Source organism: Poecilia formosa, unplaced genomic scaffold (genome assembly GCF_000485575.1).
Source record: "Poecilia formosa unplaced genomic scaffold, Poecilia_formosa-5.1.2 Scaffold1, whole genome shotgun sequence".
Taxonomy (NCBI): Eukaryota; Metazoa; Chordata; class Actinopteri; order Cyprinodontiformes; family Poeciliidae; genus Poecilia; species Poecilia formosa.
Genome location: NW_006799940.1, coordinates 3,448,922 through 3,467,823, shown reverse-complemented (window position 1 = coordinate 3,467,823; position 18,902 = coordinate 3,448,922). Strand labels below are relative to the sequence as shown.

At 39.8% G+C, this 18,902-nt stretch overlaps 2 protein-coding genes across 2 annotated transcripts in view; both read left to right on the top strand.

Annotated features, from left to right (window-relative positions):
- The window catches only part of rbm25b (RNA binding motif protein 25b), a 12,141-nt gene extending 1,577 nt beyond the window's left edge, over window positions 1-10,564 (top strand). Inside the window, exons 3-17 of the mRNA XM_007545510.2 lie at window positions 210-424; window positions 564-621; window positions 1,212-1,372; window positions 1,567-1,755; window positions 1,858-1,941; window positions 5,128-5,399; window positions 5,821-5,962; window positions 6,196-6,285; window positions 6,490-6,563; window positions 7,395-7,545; window positions 7,736-8,165; window positions 8,709-9,004; window positions 9,123-9,221; window positions 9,741-9,788; window positions 9,868-10,564. Of these exons, the coding sequence (XP_007545572.1) occupies window positions 210-424; window positions 564-621; window positions 1,212-1,372; window positions 1,567-1,755; window positions 1,858-1,941; window positions 5,128-5,399; window positions 5,821-5,962; window positions 6,196-6,285; window positions 6,490-6,563; window positions 7,395-7,545; window positions 7,736-8,165; window positions 8,709-9,004; window positions 9,123-9,221; window positions 9,741-9,788; window positions 9,868-9,960 (2,402 nt within the window). The 3' untranslated portion in view covers window positions 9,961-10,564. The remainder of the gene's footprint in view (window positions 1-209; window positions 425-563; window positions 622-1,211; window positions 1,373-1,566; window positions 1,756-1,857; window positions 1,942-5,127; window positions 5,400-5,820; window positions 5,963-6,195; window positions 6,286-6,489; window positions 6,564-7,394; window positions 7,546-7,735; window positions 8,166-8,708; window positions 9,005-9,122; window positions 9,222-9,740; window positions 9,789-9,867) is intronic.
- Window positions 10,565-12,082: 1,518 nt separating this feature from the next.
- Window positions 12,083-18,571, top strand: LOC103135193 (RNA-binding protein 25-like). Its single transcript, XM_007547811.1, has 11 exons — window positions 12,083-12,089; window positions 13,112-13,406; window positions 13,828-13,969; window positions 14,203-14,292; window positions 14,497-14,570; window positions 15,402-15,552; window positions 15,743-16,172; window positions 16,716-17,011; window positions 17,130-17,228; window positions 17,748-17,795; window positions 17,875-18,571. Exons 1-11 carry the CDS (start codon window positions 12,083-12,085, stop codon window positions 17,965-17,967), a joined length of 1,725 nt encoding a protein of 574 aa, XP_007547873.1. The 3' UTR covers window positions 17,968-18,571.
- The last annotated feature ends 331 nt before the right edge of the window (window positions 18,572-18,902 follow it).

Sequence of the window (18,902 nt, the reverse complement as noted above, 5' to 3'; positions counted from 1 at the left end):
CTGAGTTTCCAGATGTTATAGATTTATTTTTGTTTAAACAGAGTTTTATCATGGAATGAATTGTTTTACTGCCCTTCCTGATAGCAAAAAAAACTTGCATCCTGGTGGGTGTTGTAGGATTTGCATGTTCTCATGACCTTTCTTAAGATACATTTTGTTCTTGCAGCTTTGTTTCTGCTTTATTTATGCATTTCCTCTGCCTGTTTTAGGAACTCCAATGATCCCAGTTCACATGGGCATCATGGCCCCGGCCCCTGCAGTTATGGTTCCTTCTGTTCCGGTCGTCAGTAAGCCTCCTGTTCCAAAGAAAGACCTTTCTGCGATGCGAGCCAAGGACGAGGAGAGCAGCGGGCCCACAACCACAGTGTTTGTAGGGAACATATCGGAGAAAGCTTCAGACATGCTGATCAGACAGTTGTTGGCGGTAAGACGAAGAAAAGAAATGAAACATTTAAGATGAGCTCAGCTTTTTATTCAATCTATCAGATAAATAGTAGTATTTATAAATATACAATATTTCTTATTTTGTGATACGGATTTTTCCTTTTGTCCCACTTTTGCAGAAATGTGGTATTGTTTTGAGCTGGAAACGAGTTCAAGGAGCTTCTGGAAAACTTCAAGGTAATTCAGGAATTCAAGCATCATTATGTCTTGGAAAAGTAATTTTTTGTTGTTGTTGTTGTTGAGTAGTTCAGCCTTATTTTCTCGTACTGTGTATAACATGCCTGTAAGATATACATGTTCTCCAAGTCCAAATTCCAATTCTACTTTTAGCAACACAAAATGTGAATATTTAGTTCTCAAATGCCCAAAAGATATCCTAGAAATTTGATCCTAGATAAATATAAAATCTGGCAAAGATCTGTTGGAACTGTGGGTTAAACTGTTGCTTGTTGTAGTTTACAACATGTATTCCTGGTCACCTGGTTGCCCCAAAACCTGCTCAGGTTGCCAAAGGAGTTTTACACCAGAAACAGTAAATTAGTAAAAAAGTACTGCAACCAGTTTAGGTTCAGTACAATTAACATTAAAATCCGTAGTTAATGGCTTTCTTTATAGAACGTCTTTGTTTCCTGAACACATTTTTACGACAGTACAACTAACCTGCCTTTGGTGTTGCTCGTTTCTCGGTTAGGATTTTGCTTTCAACCCCTAAACCTCTGTGTCTGTTCAGGCTTTCACGTCTCGTTTCATTAACTTATCTGTTGCAGCGTTTGGTTTTTGTGAATACAAAGAGCCGGAGTCCACCTTGCGAGCTCTACGGCTGCTTCATGACCTGCAGATTGGAGACAAAAACCTGCTGGTGAAGGTGGACGCAAAGACTAAAGCTCAGCTGGATGAGTGGAAAGCCAAGAAGAAGACAGCAAATGGGGTGTGAATTAGTTTTGACATGTTAATAATAATAATAATAATAATAGCCATTCTTTACTCCAAGAATGTATCATGCACATGACTTCATATTTAACTTTTAAATGCATGCATACACGCTCAAAATAAAATAGTCTGTTGTAGTGTCTTAATTGGAGGGGGCCTCGATAATAAAGCTTGGATGATTTTGTGTTTCAGCAAAATAAAAAGGAACAAGAAGAAGGAGGTGACGATGTGGAGGTTCTTGATGAGGAGACGAAGAAAAGAGATCAGGTAGTGAAAGACGCCATCGATGGATTGATGCGGGAATACGCCGCAGAACTCAACGCGCCTTCGCAGGATGACGACGCTCAGAGGCGAAAGAGAAAAAAGGAAAAGAAAGAAGAGGTAAACCCAAACTCTGTTCTGTTTGGCATGGGTTTTGAAATTAATTAATGAATCAGTTTAGGAATTGAGACTTTGTTTTTTTTTCCCCCCTCCTTCCGATAGGACGACATTAACACCATCGACATTGAGGAGGACAAGCGGGACCTGATTTCCAGAGAGATTAGTAAATTTCGCGACACTCACAAGGTAAAGTGGCTTCATTTATTTTGCAATTGACATTACAGGTTTTGGACAACAGTTTCTCACGTAGTTCACTTCTAGAGTTGGCATATTTTAATTAGAACTGATGTCTGTAACCCGCATCCACAAATTGGCTCCACCAAACATTTACACCATATGCATTACTGCACATTTAGCTTAGCAAAAAAAATCCTTAGTGAAATTCTTAGGTGTGACCTTTTCTAGATCCATTTCTTCATTCATTACACAAAATGCATGGAGACAATGTAAAGTTACATTAAAGCTAATCTATTCATTAAACCCCACCATTATGATAGTGATCATATGGTGACTAAAGCAAGATGAATCTCAGAGCTTTGGAAAAAGTTGCCAGGATAGGATGTAAGTATCAGCCTTCTTTTCCTTTATACATATACTGGGCGTCCCCCTCTTGAGGACTTGCATCGGGGCAACTGCACACTTCCTTTGCGACCAGGGCTAAAATGGTTGAATTTAGTCTATCACGGCAATACAGATGACATATTGGCTACGTAATCATGAATGCATTGGCAGGTCCCTGGAAATGTCCAGAGTCAGTGAACCTGTGCAAGTTCTCCATAAATGATGGTCTGTCTTAATGGTGTTCATGTTGAAGCACAAGGACTCAGTAACCACTGCAGTGACTTTTGCTGTAACCTTTATTATGCTCGTGTGAGGTGGGGGCGCCCTCTCCACAGCAGTATGATGATCTGAAGACTGACGAGGTACGTGCTCTATGTGTGTGAGAGTGAGTGAGTGAGTGTGTGTGTCAAGAAATCTCTTCTTTCTCTCACCTACTCATCATATAAGGAAATAAATATAGCATTTATTTTCTTATACCAAATAAATGTTAGATTTATGAGCAAAGGGTTAAAAGAAGCACATGGTTCTTCATATAAATGAAAAATAAAAGCTCTTTAATTATAGCATGATCTCATCGATAGAAGTTAAAGAATATTTTTTCAACTATAATGTTTATGTAATGAAACAAAAACAAAAGACCTGGACATCAGTGTACTTCTTACAGAGGTAAGTAAGAAAAACAGGCTTTTATTGTGGAACATGGCATTGTTGAGCCTTTGTCTCCCTAAAGAGGAATAACAGTTAGTGTCATTAGTTAAAAAAGAAATACAAAAAACCTCAACACTGCAATAAGTTTTTCATTTTTTCCTGAAAAACATTCTTTTAAATATTATTTTACCTCTTCCTTTTGTTCAGTATTTAGTTAGATGAGTGATGTTGCATTTGGAATAGTTAGTAGTTGTTCTAGTTTGGTGAAAATAGGCCAGATGGCAAATGTTTTTGCTAATTTATGACTGGAGATGCAGAGATGGTTTCTGTGGCTGATTTTGGTTCACAGATTCTTTTTTCCTTTAGTTTGCTATTTCAATTCATCTTTAAATTGAAATAACACAAATAACTTTTATGTTATTTGTACTTTTACAAATAGCATAAAAATACCTTTCTCTCCCCCGGCCCACAACTACTGGATAAATTGAACAGTCTTCACAACAACGCTTATTGTAAAATATAACAGGTTTCAGAGATGCTTCTCTTCATCGCTTAAAATCTGCAAATAGAGTCTTCCAGGTTTTGCCACAGAGGTATCTATAAATAAAACCCAACTAAAAATGGCTACAGTAACTTTGTCTTGCTTAATATTATTTTTAGGAAAATGCTCACAATTTCTGGTGTTAAGTTTTTAGTCATTTCTAGTAAGATCGGAGGCAAAATAGTGTGCATATGAGACATAGATGGTGAGCAGTCAACATTACACAGCTACGCAGCTCAACAAGTTTTAACTAATGTTTCCGAATAAAGAGGGCATAAGTTGAAATTTTATGTAGCCCGTCATCTTATGAGTAGGATTAGAGTAACCAGCCAATTTCTCTGTGCATCTTTCGTCATGACTTTTTTTTTTTTTTTTTTTTGCTGTTATCTGGCAGGAATGCGAGAATCATTTAGGACCTTATGTCTTTTTTAAGGATTATGGAGACCTGACTGTGTATTGCTGTAGGTAGGGGTGTTTGGGAAGCATCAAAACTGGACAGAGACATCCAGAAAGTCATGGTTCTTTGGTAACAAATTTTGTATATAGAATAGACCAGTCTCATGTCTGGATGGAGAGTAGAGCACAGGACAAGTCAATGAAAGATGCAAATTAATGTCAGGATAGTAAAGTAATGCACTTTAAAAACAACACCTTTAGATGTTAAGGTCACAATTTTGTCACGTTTTCTTTTTCAACTTGTATTACACCCAAGGCTTTCTGTTAGTCTATTCGCTGCAGTTTGTCAGTTTCCTTTCTATAACAGCACAAAGTAAGATAAATGTTTTTTTTTTTTTCCTGAAGTGCCTTCAAAGCCTTGTGTGTAATTCAGCTAAATTGTATGGTTGGTGTGTGTGTGTGTGTGTGAATAGTCAAGAAGAGCAGCTGAAGACTTCTGCAGGGGTAAGACTGCTTCTACAATTTCATATATCTGTGCAGAAATGTAACTAATGTTCATTTGTTGATGTAGAGTTACTCCAAATGCGGTGTTAGCCACTAAATGAAAGGCTATTGTTGATGATTATGTTGATGCTTAAGCAAGACAAAAATCCCATAATGTTTTTCCCTTATATACCGTGTGACCTGCTTTCCTCCCAGGCCTAACTTAAAAGGCTTGTAGGGGCAGCGAAGGCCTGAGTCCGTAGTTCAACACCTGTAAGTCACAAACAACTAGTTCAACCAAAGACTGATGCCTGTTTCTTGTTTTTGTTTTTTTTTTGTTTTTTTTGTTTTCCTTTTTTTCCTGAAAGAAGGGATCTTAAGGAAGAAAAAGTATTTTTCATTTGCTGCATTTTGTTGTTACGAATGCCAAAAGTCAAATGTGTTCCACAGATCCTGCTATTTGAGTGGTTTCCAGTTACATTCTTGCTAAAATCTAGTTTTATCCTTCACCTTTTGAAGCAACAGAGCACACCATGTTGCTTTAGATGCAGAAAGTCTCTCTGTGAGTGGGAGTCTTCTGTGCCATCAGATAGGATTGTGGCTTCATAGTTATTAGGGCATGTTTCTTGGAAACCTCTCAAACTCTGGAAACCACTTGATCTGTGTACATATGAGAGCTTACAGCAGATTCCTCCTGGATGTCAAGTGGCAAATCCTGAGCCTGTGTGTGTTTTGCTCTGCAGAAACTCGAAGAGGAGAAAGACAAGCGGGAGAAGGAGCGGCTGGAGTTCGAGCGCGAAAGGAAGGAGCGAGAAAAAGAGCGAGAGCGGGAAAGAGAGCGGCGGGATCGCGAAAGGGAGAAGGAGCGTGAGAGAGAAAGGAAGAGGGAACGGGAACAGGAGAGGGAGAGAGACCGCGACAAAGAGCGTGACCGCAGGAACAGGGAGATAGAACGAGAGCGAGACTGGGACAGAGACCGCAGCCGTGACCGGAGCACCGAGCGCAGCCGATCAAGGTGACGTAGATAGATGCACACCTGTTACAGCCAAGGACACTTTTGTGAAGTAAAACGTTCAGTATGAACCTTGAATACGTTGAGATTCTTATTTGAAATAGTCTGATTTGTAGTCTGCATCTAAAAGTCTAATTATTTGTGTAAATGTGTTTTGTGCCATTTTAAAGTGTTGCTGTGTTGCTGCTTAAACCTGCCTATCACAGTATTTAATGGCTTTTATCAGTTTCTATTTATAGAACACATTTTGTACAGTTTTATCAGAGTTGATGGACAAAGAAACTATCAAGTAAATCATTAAGTCAGTGCAGACAATTCATTTTCTGAAGATTTTAACTTTTTTAACTTGTTTATTACACATGTTCATCTAAGGGGATATTAAAATCTAATGTATCGAAACCTTTTTTCTTTTTTTTTTTTTAAGGGAATTGAGCCGAGACAGAGAGAGGGAGAGAGAAAGAGAACGGGAGAGGGACAAGAAGCGTGACCAAGAAAATGAAGAGGACGCTTACGAACGTAGGAAGCTGGAACGAAAACTCAGAGACAAGGAGGCGGCATATCAGGAGGTAAAAAAAAAAAAATGCATGATTAAAGGTTGTATATCAAAAGGTGTTCGATCTGTTAAGATATAATTTCTTTTTCTGACTGTAACTACATCAAAATCTAGTGACCCGCAAAAGGACCACTACAAAAAAGTTTGTTTTTTTCCCCCTAGTAAAATTGAAATGTCTTTACCTATAGTTTTTTCTAAAATATCAAATTTCTTGTGTCTGTATTTAACCCTAATTGTTTGTTGTAGCGTCTGAAAAACTGGGAGCTGAGGGAGCGGAAAAAGGCTCGGGATTATGCCAAGGAGTCGGAAAGAGAAGATGAGCGCAGACGAGAAATGGTGAGAGCAGGGTGAACATGTGCAGAACTCTCCGACTCTGAATTAATTTTTCAGGATTAAAATTCTGACTTTTTTCACTTGCGAAGTCAATTAGCACTTGATTATCCAACAAAGTATTCACTAACTTTAAAAATGCATCTCTTGTTACAGGAAATGTGTATATTACGCGTACATAAATCATAGTTTCTGCATTTTTCTAATTAGGTAAAAGAAGGCAAACGACTGAAGGAGTTTCTTGAAGACTACGATGATGACAGAGATGACCCCAAATACTACAGGTGAGCGAGAACATCAGAGCAAAGCTGCAGATGTCTGAACATAAGAGAGATTATACAGAAATGATTGCACAAATATTAACGTTAATGACCTGAAAATTTCCAACTGGTAACAAATATAGATGAACCTTTAGCTTGTCACCTAATTATTCTGCACGGCTCCTATTTTCTAACCCTGGTTTGGACAAGTATGTGGGGGAAAAGACATGAGATACATCTATCTTCAGCATCCTCTGTTTCTGTTTGTCCTCACTTGTACTTTCTTCAGTTTAAGTCTTTTTCTCCCTTCAGCATTCCTTGTTTTTCTTATTTTTCCACCATCTGTCCTTCATTGTCTTTCTTTCATTCATTGCTGGTCTCTTCTTTCCTTTTATCTACTCCTTCTTACCTCTTCTTTTTGTCTTTCCTTCATCAGTTTCGTCCTTGTTCCAAATTTTCTTGTTCTTAGTGTGATTCTGTCCTTGCTTCAATTCCTTGTCATTTTTTTGTCCTTGTCCTTATTCACTTTGTGTTTTGTTTTTCTTCCTGTCTTCTTTCTATTCTGACCTTCCTTGTCATTCCTTCCTCACTTTCATCCTTGGTATTCTTCCTTTTGTCATTCCTTCTCTGTGAGATGTGGTATCAAATTTAAGGCCCATTTACCAGAAATATATCTCTCTCTCGCTCTTTTCATGTCTATTAAAATGAGGGAACATGATTGAAAACAGTTTTTATAACATGAAAAACATGTAGAAAATCTGAGCATGTGTGACCCAGATCTACCTCAACCAATCATGCAACACTGCAGCTGTGGTCATTGTTCTGAGAGCTGCTGTTTTTCACTGCGACCACTAGGGGGAGTGCGCTGCAGAAGCGTCTCAGAGACAGAGAGAAGGAGATGGAGGCGGACGAGCGTGACAGGAAGAGAGAGAAGGAGGAGCTGGAGGAGATCAGACAGAGGCTGTTGGACGAGGGACATCCAGACCCGGACGCAGAGCTGCGCAGGGTATCGTTGTCTCTTTAACTCAGGTTCACTGTGTTTCTGTGGAGCGGTGGTGAGGAGGCATGCTGTCTGTTGTTGAAGGTCACTTTCTCCTCGAGAGTCTCTCTCTGCACATTAGCTTTCATATTGAGCTTTCCTTGTTTATTCTGCCATTGGTTGCGGCTTTCCTCTTACCTGCTTCTGATTGGTCTAGATGGAAGAAGAGGAGGAGGAGCGTCTGAGGCAGCCCCCCATCATCCAAGAGCCCGAACCCGAGGAGCAGCGTGAACGCCACAGAGGGTCCAGAGACCACAGGGAACGTAGACAAGAGCCGGAAAAGGCTAAACCCAGCGCACGGCCTCATCCTCATCCGCATCCTCATCACTCTGACCAGGAGGTAGAGGAAGGCGAGGAGGAAGATTATGACAATGATGAAGACAACGTTGAAGCAAAACCACAGCTGAAGCCCATGATGCGGCCCATCACAGCCGCTCCTTCGGTATCGTCGGCGAGCGGCAATGTGTCTCCCAACACCCCCGGAGAGGAGTCGCCGTGTGGCATCATCATCCCGCACGAAAACTCACCGCCAGACGCTCTGCCGCAGGACGAGAACCGGCCCAAGATTGGCCTCAGCCTAAAACTGGGTGAGTGGAAAACATGTTTCTTTTGCTTTAGCGTGAATAAGCCTCAACTGATGAATGGAAACTAATGACCTTACTGCAACAACAAACAGTTAATCGACTTGCGGTTGTCAATTAATGGTTTATAAGATTAAAATTAGTTCAAAACGATTAATTAATGTGTTGTTTGGCCTCCATCCAGAAGAGGGTGCGGCTGGTCATCCTTAAGCGGAGCCAGTTGATACAGAAACAAATATGGCGGGGCCATTCTAGAACGAGATAGAAAAACAGTCAAAACAGAGTCCGGTGTGAGATGCTTAAAAAACTCAAGCTTTTAAGAAAATGGCTGCTTATCAGTTGTTAGTCAGTCGATAAGATCAATCAACTTTAGATTAACTCAATCAATAATTTACATTTCAAGTTCATATAGCTGATTTGTTCAGATAAACCTCTAAACAGAAAAAAAAAAAAAATGAGATGGTGACAGATTTCCAGATTGTCCCACAGTAACCAGAACCAGATGTTTTCAGCTGGAGGGACTCTGTGATTAACCTGTGTCCACACCAGGTGCTACTGGGAGCCCCAGCCAGCATAATGCCGTCAAGAGGAAGAAGCTTCCAGTGGACAGCGTCTTCAACAAGTTCGACGATGAGGAGGCAGATGAACAGCCACGCAAGCGGAAGCTGGTGCCCCTGGATTACGACGACGACAAGAGCCTGGGCGTCGACGGCGCCGGACTGTCCAGCATAAAAGGAGCAAACACCGAGGAGAAACGCAAGCACATCAAGAGTCTGATAGAGAAGATACCGACAGCCAAACCAGAACTGTTCTCCTACCCTCTGGACTGGTCCATGGTTGACACGGTAACAAAGCTTTTCTTTACATTTTCTTTTCTTCCGATGACCTTTTGTTTTACTTTGGTAAATGGCATGGTGTGTTCACATCTTAATCCAGTTCCTGTGTTGTGATCTTGTTTCGCAGACGTTAATGGAGCGACGTGTTCGACCGTGGATCAATAAAAAAATCATTGAATACATCGGTGAGGAAGAGCCGACATTAGTGGACTTTGTGTGCTCAAAGGTAATGTAAAAAAAAAAAAAAAATAGAAAATGTCTATGATATTTGAGAAAAATTGAAGTGATACGAAAAGGTTCGTACGAGTGAAAAATACCTTTCAATGTTTGGAAAGTGTGATATAACATTTGGAAAGAGTTATTTGTAGTTGAAATCAGGTATTTAAATTAAAAATAATTTTTTTTTTCCATCACAATCTGAAGTTAAACAAGACCAAACATTTCTTGTTTTAGGTTAATTGGAATCACCAAAATTATTTCTATTTGCCAAATCCTAGAAAACCTGGGGAGAACATTTTTTATATATTTTTTGTAACTTTCTTAGATCAGTCAACTGTATAGGGTGTAAGAGAAACCTTTCAAAATATAATATTTTAGTTTACCTTGTCGCTGCTGTAGAATTCCACTACAATGAATATCATAATTGGTTATGTATAATAGTTTTCTTTAGTTTATTTGTATTGTTTTTAACTACAGAGTCTGGTGCTGGAAATGCCCATGTACTGATATTTGTGTCTGCTCTCAGGTGATGGCTCACAGTATGCCCCAAAGCATCTTGGATGATGTTGCCATGGTGAGCAATATTCTCTTCACGTTGATACGTTTAATCCAAGTTTACCATTAAAACCAATGTTTTTTCCTCTCCTGCTCAGGTGCTTGATGAAGAGGCTGAAGTCTTCATTGTGAAAATGTGGCGGTTGCTCATTTATGAAACTGAAGCAAAGAAAATTGGACTGGTGAAGTAAGAAACAACCACTGAATGAAGATATTTCCTCCCCAAACTGTTTATACAAGTGTTGTGAAATCGTGTCATTCAGAACAAACTGCAACATTGACAAGAAATGTTTGTTTTTCCCTGTAAAACACACTCGGGCTCCGTGCAGGTGCTGACGTCCATGTTGCTTCTGTATATATAGAATCATTTGGCTGTAATGAAAGACTCCATAGAGTCGAGTCCTACACGGTCTCCATTGGTCCTGTGCTTTTACTTCCACACATGCAGTTAAGCTACAATTTTCCAATTTTAAGTTGAGGAAAATGGCTTGTTTGCATACCTGGACTTTGATGTATGCGTTCTTCAAAGAGTGCACTTTTTTTTTTTTACAGGGGTGTATTTATTTGGAGATTGATGCAACTTGAGCCTTTTTCTGTTTTACCACATTCCTGATAATTAGTTTCTCAACAAACCACCTCAGCAGGACAGAATTATGGGTGGCAACAATCTTGAGGAAAAAGCACATGTCACAACCACTATAAGAAATGGAGCTAAGAACAGGAAAAATTTCTTTTTGGAGTTGTGAAAATTTATTTTTTTGTAATGGTGAACATTTGATTAAAACTTTTTTTTTTTTAATGCATGTGCAGTTTTCATTTTCACCCGAATTACGGTAATTACAGGCTGTAAGTATGTTTAGTTTTAAATGATTTAATCCAAATGTTTGTTTGGGATTGGTCTCCTTGATTAAAGCATTTAGATCTAATTAAGACATAAGATTTTTAAAGACACATTAGCCAATAGGCACTATATTTACTCTTACCCACCAGATGCAAAAAGCTAGCCAGCTAGCAAAGATGTTAGCAGTAGCCTTATCAAAGAAGAAACTTTTGCCTGACAGAAAAAAGATACAAAAAATTTGAGAATAAGCAGTCCTGTCAAGATTGGGCTTTTCACTGAACAAGACTCATTGAGAAGAAAATTTCCAGAACTTTATTGATGTCATGTGAGCTACACACAGAGCAGATCTTGCTGGTAAAACACCTTGGAGCTGGAAGATAATATCACAACTGAATGCGGTCGATAGATGAGCTTCTTCTGTCCCTTCGGTCAGTCTTGTTCACTGACCACTCGGAGATTTGGAGCCATGGATACTGAAGAGGCTGAGCTCTGAAGCAAAAGGTAAGTGAAGGCCACTGAGCAGCTTCTGTTTATTCAGACTGAAACTATCCTGCTGTTAAACTTGCTTAGCCATCCTTGTGTTCACGTGTGGGTTGAGAAGATCCTTTGCTTTTGCCAATCGAGTAAGAAAATGACTTAAATGTTTGCAACCTGAAAAGTTGAAACCGACTACCAGGCCTGTCCACAACTTCTTTGATTCTTCGTCTCTTTAGTCCTCAGTTTTGGCCTCCATCTCTTCAGCGTCGTCGTCTCCGTCCACCTCAGCGTTCTCCCTTTCTAACCTCTCCAGCTGCCGGGCGAGCTCAGTCTCATCCGTGTCGGTCACCACCTTGGGCTGTCGGGAACAAAAATAATAAAGTCTTATTTAAGTGCACATCATGTAAACTTTTGAACATGTAACAACATTAAATAGGAGGAAAAAGGCAGTCTGGTTCAGAAAAAAAATTTATACAAAGCCTGATTTTTTTTTTCCCACAGGTACTTCTACTATTAATGGGACAAAACAAATTTAATTCGCAGCAATACAAAAGTTGTGCAGAGCATGTCTGTAAAAAACAATAAAATTTAATCTGCTCAGCCACATCTTTAGAAATGTCCAGATGTCATGGACAATAAAAACCCATATGATTGGAGTTAATAATTTAGTCCAATCAGGGGATCCTTACAGGTCCACAAACCTCTAGTATTTTTTATTTATTACTTAGTGTAATGGACCAAGGCAAAGTAACATGTTATTGGGAAGTTGAAAGAAAGGGATTTTACAAAAATAAAGATCTGGTAAGTGCNTTATCTGGCAGGAATGCGAGAATCATTTAGGACCTTATGTCTTTTTTAAGGATTATGGAGACCTGACTGTGTATTGCTGTAGGTAGGGGTGTTTGGGAAGCATCAAAACTGGACAGAGACATCCAGAAAGTCATGGTTCTTTGGTAACAAATTTTGTATATAGAATAGACCAGTCTCATGTCTGGATGGAGAGTAGAGCACAGGACAAGTCAATGAAAGATGCAAATTAATGTCAGGATAGTAAAGTAATGCACTTTAAAAACAACACCTTTAGATGTTAAGGTCACAATTTTGTCACGTTTTCTTTTTCAACTTGTATTACACCCAAGGCTTTCTGTTAGTCTATTTGCTGCAGTTTGTCAGTTTCCTTTCTATAACAGCACAAAGTAAGATAAATGTTTTTTTTTTTTTCCTGAAGTGCCTTCAAAGCCTTGTGTGTAATTCAGCTAAATTGTATGGTTGGTGTGTGTGTGTGTGTGTGAATAGTCAAGAAGAGCAGCTGAAGACTTCTGCAGGGGTAAGACTGCTTCTACAATTTCATATATCTGTGCAGAAATGTAACTAATGTTCATTTGTTGATGTAGAGTTACTCCAAATGCGGTGTTAGCCACTAAATGAAAGGCTATTGTTGATGATTATGTTGATGCTTAAGCAAGACAAAAATCCCATAATGTTTTTCCCTTATATACCGTGTGACCTGCTTTCCTCCCAGGCCTAACTTAAAAGGCTTGTAGGGGCAGCGAAGGCCTGAGTCCGTAGTTCAACACCTGTAAGTCACAAACAACTAGTTCAACCAAAGACTGATGCCTGTTTCTTGTTTTTGTTTTTTTTTTGTTTTTTTTGTTTTCCTTTTTTTCCTGAAAGAAGGGATCTTAAGGAAGAAAAAGTATTTTTCATTTGCTGCATTTTGTTGTTACGAATGCCAAAAGTCAAATGTGTTCCACAGATCCTGCTATTTGAGTGGTTTCCAGTTACATTCTTGCTAAAATCTAGTTTTATCCTTCACCTTTTGAAGCAACAGAGCACACCATGTTGCTTTAGATACAGAAAGTCTCTGTGAGTGGGAGTCTTCTGTGCCATCAGATAGGATTGTGGCTTCATAGTTATTAGGGCATGTTTCTTGGAAACCTCTCAAACTCTGGAAACCACTTGATCTGTGTACATATGAGAGCTTACAGCAGATTCCTCCTGGATGTCAAGTGGCAAATCCTGAGCCTGTGTGTGTTTTGCTCTGCAGAAACTCGAAGAGGAGAAAGACAAGCGGGAGAAGGAGCGGCTGGAGTTCGAGCGCGAAAGGAGGGAGCGAGAAAAAGAGCGAGAGCGGGAAAGAGAGCGGCGGGATCGCGAAAGGGAGAAGGAGCGTGAGAGAGAAAGGAAGAGGGAACGGGAACAGGAGAGGGAGAGAGACCGCGACAAAGAGCGTGACCGCAGGAACAGGGAGATAGAACGAGAGCGAGACTGGGACAGAGACCGCAGCCGTGACCGGAGCACCGAGCGCAGCCGATCAAGGTGACGTAGATAGATGCACACCTGTTACAGCCAAGGACACTTTTGTGAAGTAAAACGTTCAGTATGAACCTTGAATACGTTGAGATTCTTATTTGAAATAGTCTGATTTGTAGTCTGCATCTAAAAGTCTAATTATTTGTGTAAATGTGTTTTGTGCCATTTTAAAGTGTTGCTGTGTTGCTGCTTAAACCTGCCTATCACAGTATTTAATGGCTTTTATCAGTTTCTATTTATAGAACACATTTTGTACAGTTTTATCAGAGTTGATGGACAAAGAAACTATCAAGTAAATCATTAAGTCAGTGCAGACAATTCATTTTCTGAAGATTTTAACTTTTTTAACTTGTTTATTACACATGTTCATCTAAGGGGATATTAAAATCTAATGTATCGAAACCTTTTTTCTTTTTTTTTTTTTAAGGGAATTGAGCCGAGACAGAGAGAGGGAGAGAGAAAGAGAACGGGAGAGGGACAAGAAGCGTGACCAAGAAAATGAAGAGGACGCTTACGAACGTAGGAAGCTGGAACGAAAACTCAGAGACAAGGAGGCGGCATATCAGGAGGTAAAAAAAAAAAAATGCATGATTAAAGGTTGTATATCAAAAGGTGTTCGATCTGTTAAGATATAATTTCTTTTTCTGACTGTAACTACATCAAAATCTAGTGACCCGCAAAAGGACCACTACAAAAAAGTTTGTTTTTTTCCCCCTAGTAAAATTGAAATGTCTTTACCTATAGTTTTTTCTAAAATATCAAATTTCTTGTGTCTGTATTTAACCCTAATTGTTTGTTGTAGCGTCTGAAAAACTGGGAGCTGAGGGAGCGGAAAAAGGCTCGGGATTATGCCAAGGAGTCGGAAAGAGAAGATGAGCGCAGACGAGAAATGGTGAGAGCAGGGTGAACATGTGCAGAACTCTCCGACTCTGAATTAATTTTTCAGGATTAAAATTCTGACTTTTTTCACTTGCGAAGTCAATTAGCACTTGATTATCCAACAAAGTATTCACTAACTTTAAAAATGCATCTCTTGTTACAGGAAATGTGTATATTACGCGTACATAAATCATAGTTTCTGCATTTTTCTAATTAGGTAAAAGAAGGCAAACGACTGAAGGAGTTTCTTGAAGACTACGATGATGACAGAGATGACCCCAAATACTACAGGTGAGCGAGAACATCAGAGCAAAGCTGCAGATGTCTGAACATAAGAGAGATTATACAGAAATGATTGCACAAATATTAACGTTAATGACCTGAAAATTTCCAACTGGTAACAAATATAGATGAACCTTTAGCTTGTCACCTAATTATTCTGCACGGCTCCTATTTTCTAACCCTGGTTTGGACAAGTATGTGGGGGAAAAGACATGAGATACATCTATCTTCAGCATCCTCTGTTTCTGTTTGTCCTCACTTGTACTTTCTTCAGTTTAAGTCTTTTTCTCCCTTCAGCATTCCTTGTTTTTCTTATTTTTCCACCATCTGTCCTTCATTGTCTTTCTTTCATTCATTGCTGGTCTCTTCTTTCCTTTTATCTACTCCTTCTTACCTCTTCTTTTTGTCTTTCCTTCATCAGTTTCGTCCTTGTTCCAAATTTTCTTGTTCTTAGTGTGATTCTGTCCTTGCTTCAATTCCTTGTCATTTTTTTGTCCTTGTCCTTATTCACTTTGTGTTTTGTTTTTCTTCCTGTCTTCTTTCTATTCTGACCTTCCTTGTCATTCCTTCCTCACTTTCATCCTTGGTATTCTTCCTTTTGTCATTCCTTCTCTGTGAGATGTGGTATCAAATTTAAGGCCCATTTACCAGAAATATATCTCTCTCTCGCTCTTTTCATGTCTATTAAAATGAGGGAACATGATTGAAAACAGTTTTTATAACATGAAAAACATGTAGAAAATCTGAGCATGTGTGACCCAGATCTACCTCAACCAATCATGCAACACTGCAGCTGTGGTCATTGTTCTGAGAGCTGCTGTTTTTCACTGCGACCACTAGGGGGAGTGCGCTGCAGAAGCGTCTCAGAGACAGAGAGAAGGAGATGGAGGCGGACGAGCGTGACAGGAAGAGAGAGAAGGAGGAGCTGGAGGAGATCAGACAGAGGCTGTTGGACGAGGGACATCCAGACCCGGACGCAGAGCTGCGCAGGGTATCGTTGTCTCTTTAACTCAGGTTCACTGTGTTTCTGTGGAGCGGTGGTGAGGAGGCATGCTGTCTGTTGTTGAAGGTCACTTTCTCCTCGAGAGTCTCTCTCTGCACATTAGCTTTCATATTGAGCTTTCCTTGTTTATTCTGCCATTGGTTGCGGCTTTCCTCTTACCTGCTTCTGATTGGTCTAGATGGAAGAAGAGGAGGAGGAGCGTCTGAGGCAGCCCCCCATCATCCAAGAGCCCGAACCCGAGGAGCAGCGTGAACGCCACAGAGGGTCCAGAGACCACAGGGAACGTAGACAAGAGCCGGAAAAGGCTAAACCCAGCGCACGGCCTCATCCTCATCCGCATCCTCATCACTCTGACCAGGAGGTAGAGGAAGGCGAGGAGGAAGATTATGACAATGATGAAGACAACGTTGAAGCAAAACCACAGCTGAAGCCCATGATGCGGCCCATCACAGCCGCTCCTTCGGTATCGTCGGCGAGCGGCAATGTGTCTCCCAACACCCCCGGAGAGGAGTCGCCGTGTGGCATCATCATCCCGCACGAAAACTCACCGCCAGACGCTCTGCCGCAGGACGAGAACCGGCCCAAGATTGGCCTCAGCCTAAAACTGGGTGAGTGGAAAACATGTTTCTTTTGCTTTAGCGTGAATAAGCCTCAACTGATGAATGGAAACTAATGACCTTACTGCAACAACAAACAGTTAATCGACTTGCGGTTGTCAATTAATGGTTTATAAGATTAAAATTAGTTCAAAACGATTAATTAATGTGTTGTTTGGCCTCCATCCAGAAGAGGGTGCGGCTGGTCATCCTTAAGCGGAGCCAGTTGATACAGAAACAAATATGGCGGGGCCATTCTAGAACGAGATAGAAAAACAGTCAAAACAGAGTCCGGTGTGAGATGCTTAAAAAACTCAAGCTTTTAAGAAAATGGCTGCTTATCAGTTGTTAGTCAGTCGATAAGATCAATCAACTTTAGATTAACTCAATCAATAATTTACATTTCAAGTTCATATAGCTGATTTGTTCAGATAAACCTCTAAACAGAAAAAAAAAAAAAATGAGATGGTGACAGATTTCCAGATTGTCCCACAGTAACCAGAACCAGATGTTTTCAGCTGGAGGGACTCTGTGATTAACCTGTGTCCACACCAGGTGCTACTGGGAGCCCCAGCCAGCATAATGCCGTCAAGAGGAAGAAGCTTCCAGTGGACAGCGTCTTCAACAAGTTCGACGATGAGGAGGCAGATGAACAGCCACGCAAGCGGAAGCTGGTGCCCCTGGATTACGACGACGACAAGAGCCTGGGCGTCGACGGCGCCGGACTGTCCAGCATAAAAGGAGCAAACACCGAGGAGAAACGCAAGCACATCAAGAGTCTGATAGAGAAGATACCGACAGCCAAACCAGAACTGTTCTCCTACCCTCTGGACTGGTCCATGGTTGACACGGTAACAAAGCTTTTCTTTACATTTTCTTTTCTTCCGATGACCTTTTGTTTTACTTTGGTAAATGGCATGGTGTGTTCACATCTTAATCCAGTTCCTGTGTTGTGATCTTGTTTCGCAGACGTTAATGGAGCGACGTGTTCGACCGTGGATCAATAAAAAAATCATTGAATACATCGGTGAGGAAGAGCCGACATTAGTGGACTTTGTGTGCTCAAAGGTAATGTAAAAAAAAAAAAAAAATAGAAAATGTCTATGATATTTGAGAAAAATTGAAGTGATACGAAAAGGTTCGTACGAGTGAAAAATACCTTTCAATGTTTGGAAAGTGTGATATAACATTTGGAAAGAGTTATTTGTAGTTGAAATCAGGTATTTAAATTAAAAATAATTTTTTTTTTCCATCACAATCTGAAGTTAAACAAGACCAAACATTTCTTGTTTTAGGTTAATTGGAATCACCAAAATTATTTCTATTTGCCAAATCCTAGAAAACCTGGGGAGAACATTTTTTATATATTTTTTGTAACTTTCTTAGATCAGTCAACTGTATAGGGTGTAAGAGAAACCTTTCAAAATATAATATTTTAGTTTACCTTGTCGCTGCTGTAGAATTCCACTACAATGAATATCATAATTGGTTATGTATAATAGTTTTCTTTAGTTTATTTGTATTGTTTTTAACTACAGAGTCTGGTGCTGGAAATGCCCATGTACTGATATTTGTGTCTGCTCTCAGGTGATGGCTCACAGTATGCCCCAAAGCATCTTGGATGATGTTGCCATGGTGAGCAATATTCTCTTCACGTTGATACGTTTAATCCAAGTTTACCATTAAAACCAATGTTTTTTCCTCTCCTGCTCAGGTGCTTGATGAAGAGGCTGAAGTCTTCATTGTGAAAATGTGGCGGTTGCTCATTTATGAAACTGAAGCAAAGAAAATTGGACTGGTGAAGTAAGAAACAACCACTGAATGAAGATATTTCCTCCCCAAACTGTTTATACAAGTGTTGTGAAATCGTGTCATTCAGAACAAACTGCAACATTGACAAGAAATGTTTGTTTTTCCCTGTAAAACACACTCGGGCTCCGTGCAGGTGCTGACGTCCATGTTGCTTCTGTATATATAGAATCATTTGGCTGTAATGAAAGACTCCATAGAGTCGAGTCCTACACGGTCTCCATTGGTCCTGTGCTTTTACTTCCACACATGCAGTTAAGCTACAATTTTCCAATTTTAAGTTGAGGACAATGGCTTGTTTGCATACCTGGACTTTGATGTATGCGTTCTTCAAAGAGTGCACTTTTTTTTTTTTACAGGGGTGTATTTATTTGGAGATTGATGCAACTTGAGCCTTTTTCTGTTTTACCACATTCCTGATAATTAGTTTCTCAACAAACCACCTCAGCAGGACAGAATTATGGGTGGCAACAATCTTGAGGAAAAAGCACATGTCACAACCACTATAAGAAATGGAGCTAAGAACAGGAAAAATTTCTTTTTGGAGTTGTGAAAATTTATTTTTTTGTAATGGTGAACATTTGATTAAAACTTTTTTTTTTTTAATGCATGTGCAGTTTTCATTTTCACCCGAATTACGGTAATTACAGGCTGTAAGTATGTTTAGTTTTAAATGATTTAATCCAAATGTTTGTTTGGGATTGGTCTCCTTGATTAAAGCATTTAGATCTAATTAAGACATAAGATTTTTAAAGACACATTAGCCAATAGGCACTATATTTACTCTTACCCACCAGACGCAAAAAGCTAGCCAGCTAGCAAAGATGTTAGCAGTAGCCTTATCAAAGAAGAAACTTTTGCCTGACAGAAAAAAGATACAAAAAATTTGAGAATAAGCAGTCCTGTCAAGATTGGGCTTTTCACTGAACAAGA

Excerpts from the sequence above, each read along its gene's own strand:
- LOC103135193 (XM_007547811.1), top strand. Across the intron at positions 13,970-14,202 it reads AGGAGGCGGCATATCAGGAG|CGTCTGAAAAACTGGGAGCT; the intron begins GTAAAAAAAAAA and ends TGTTTGTTGTAG. Across the intron at positions 16,173-16,715 it reads TGGCCTCAGCCTAAAACTGG|GTGCTACTGGGAGCCCCAGC; the intron begins GTGAGTGGAAAA and ends TGTCCACACCAG.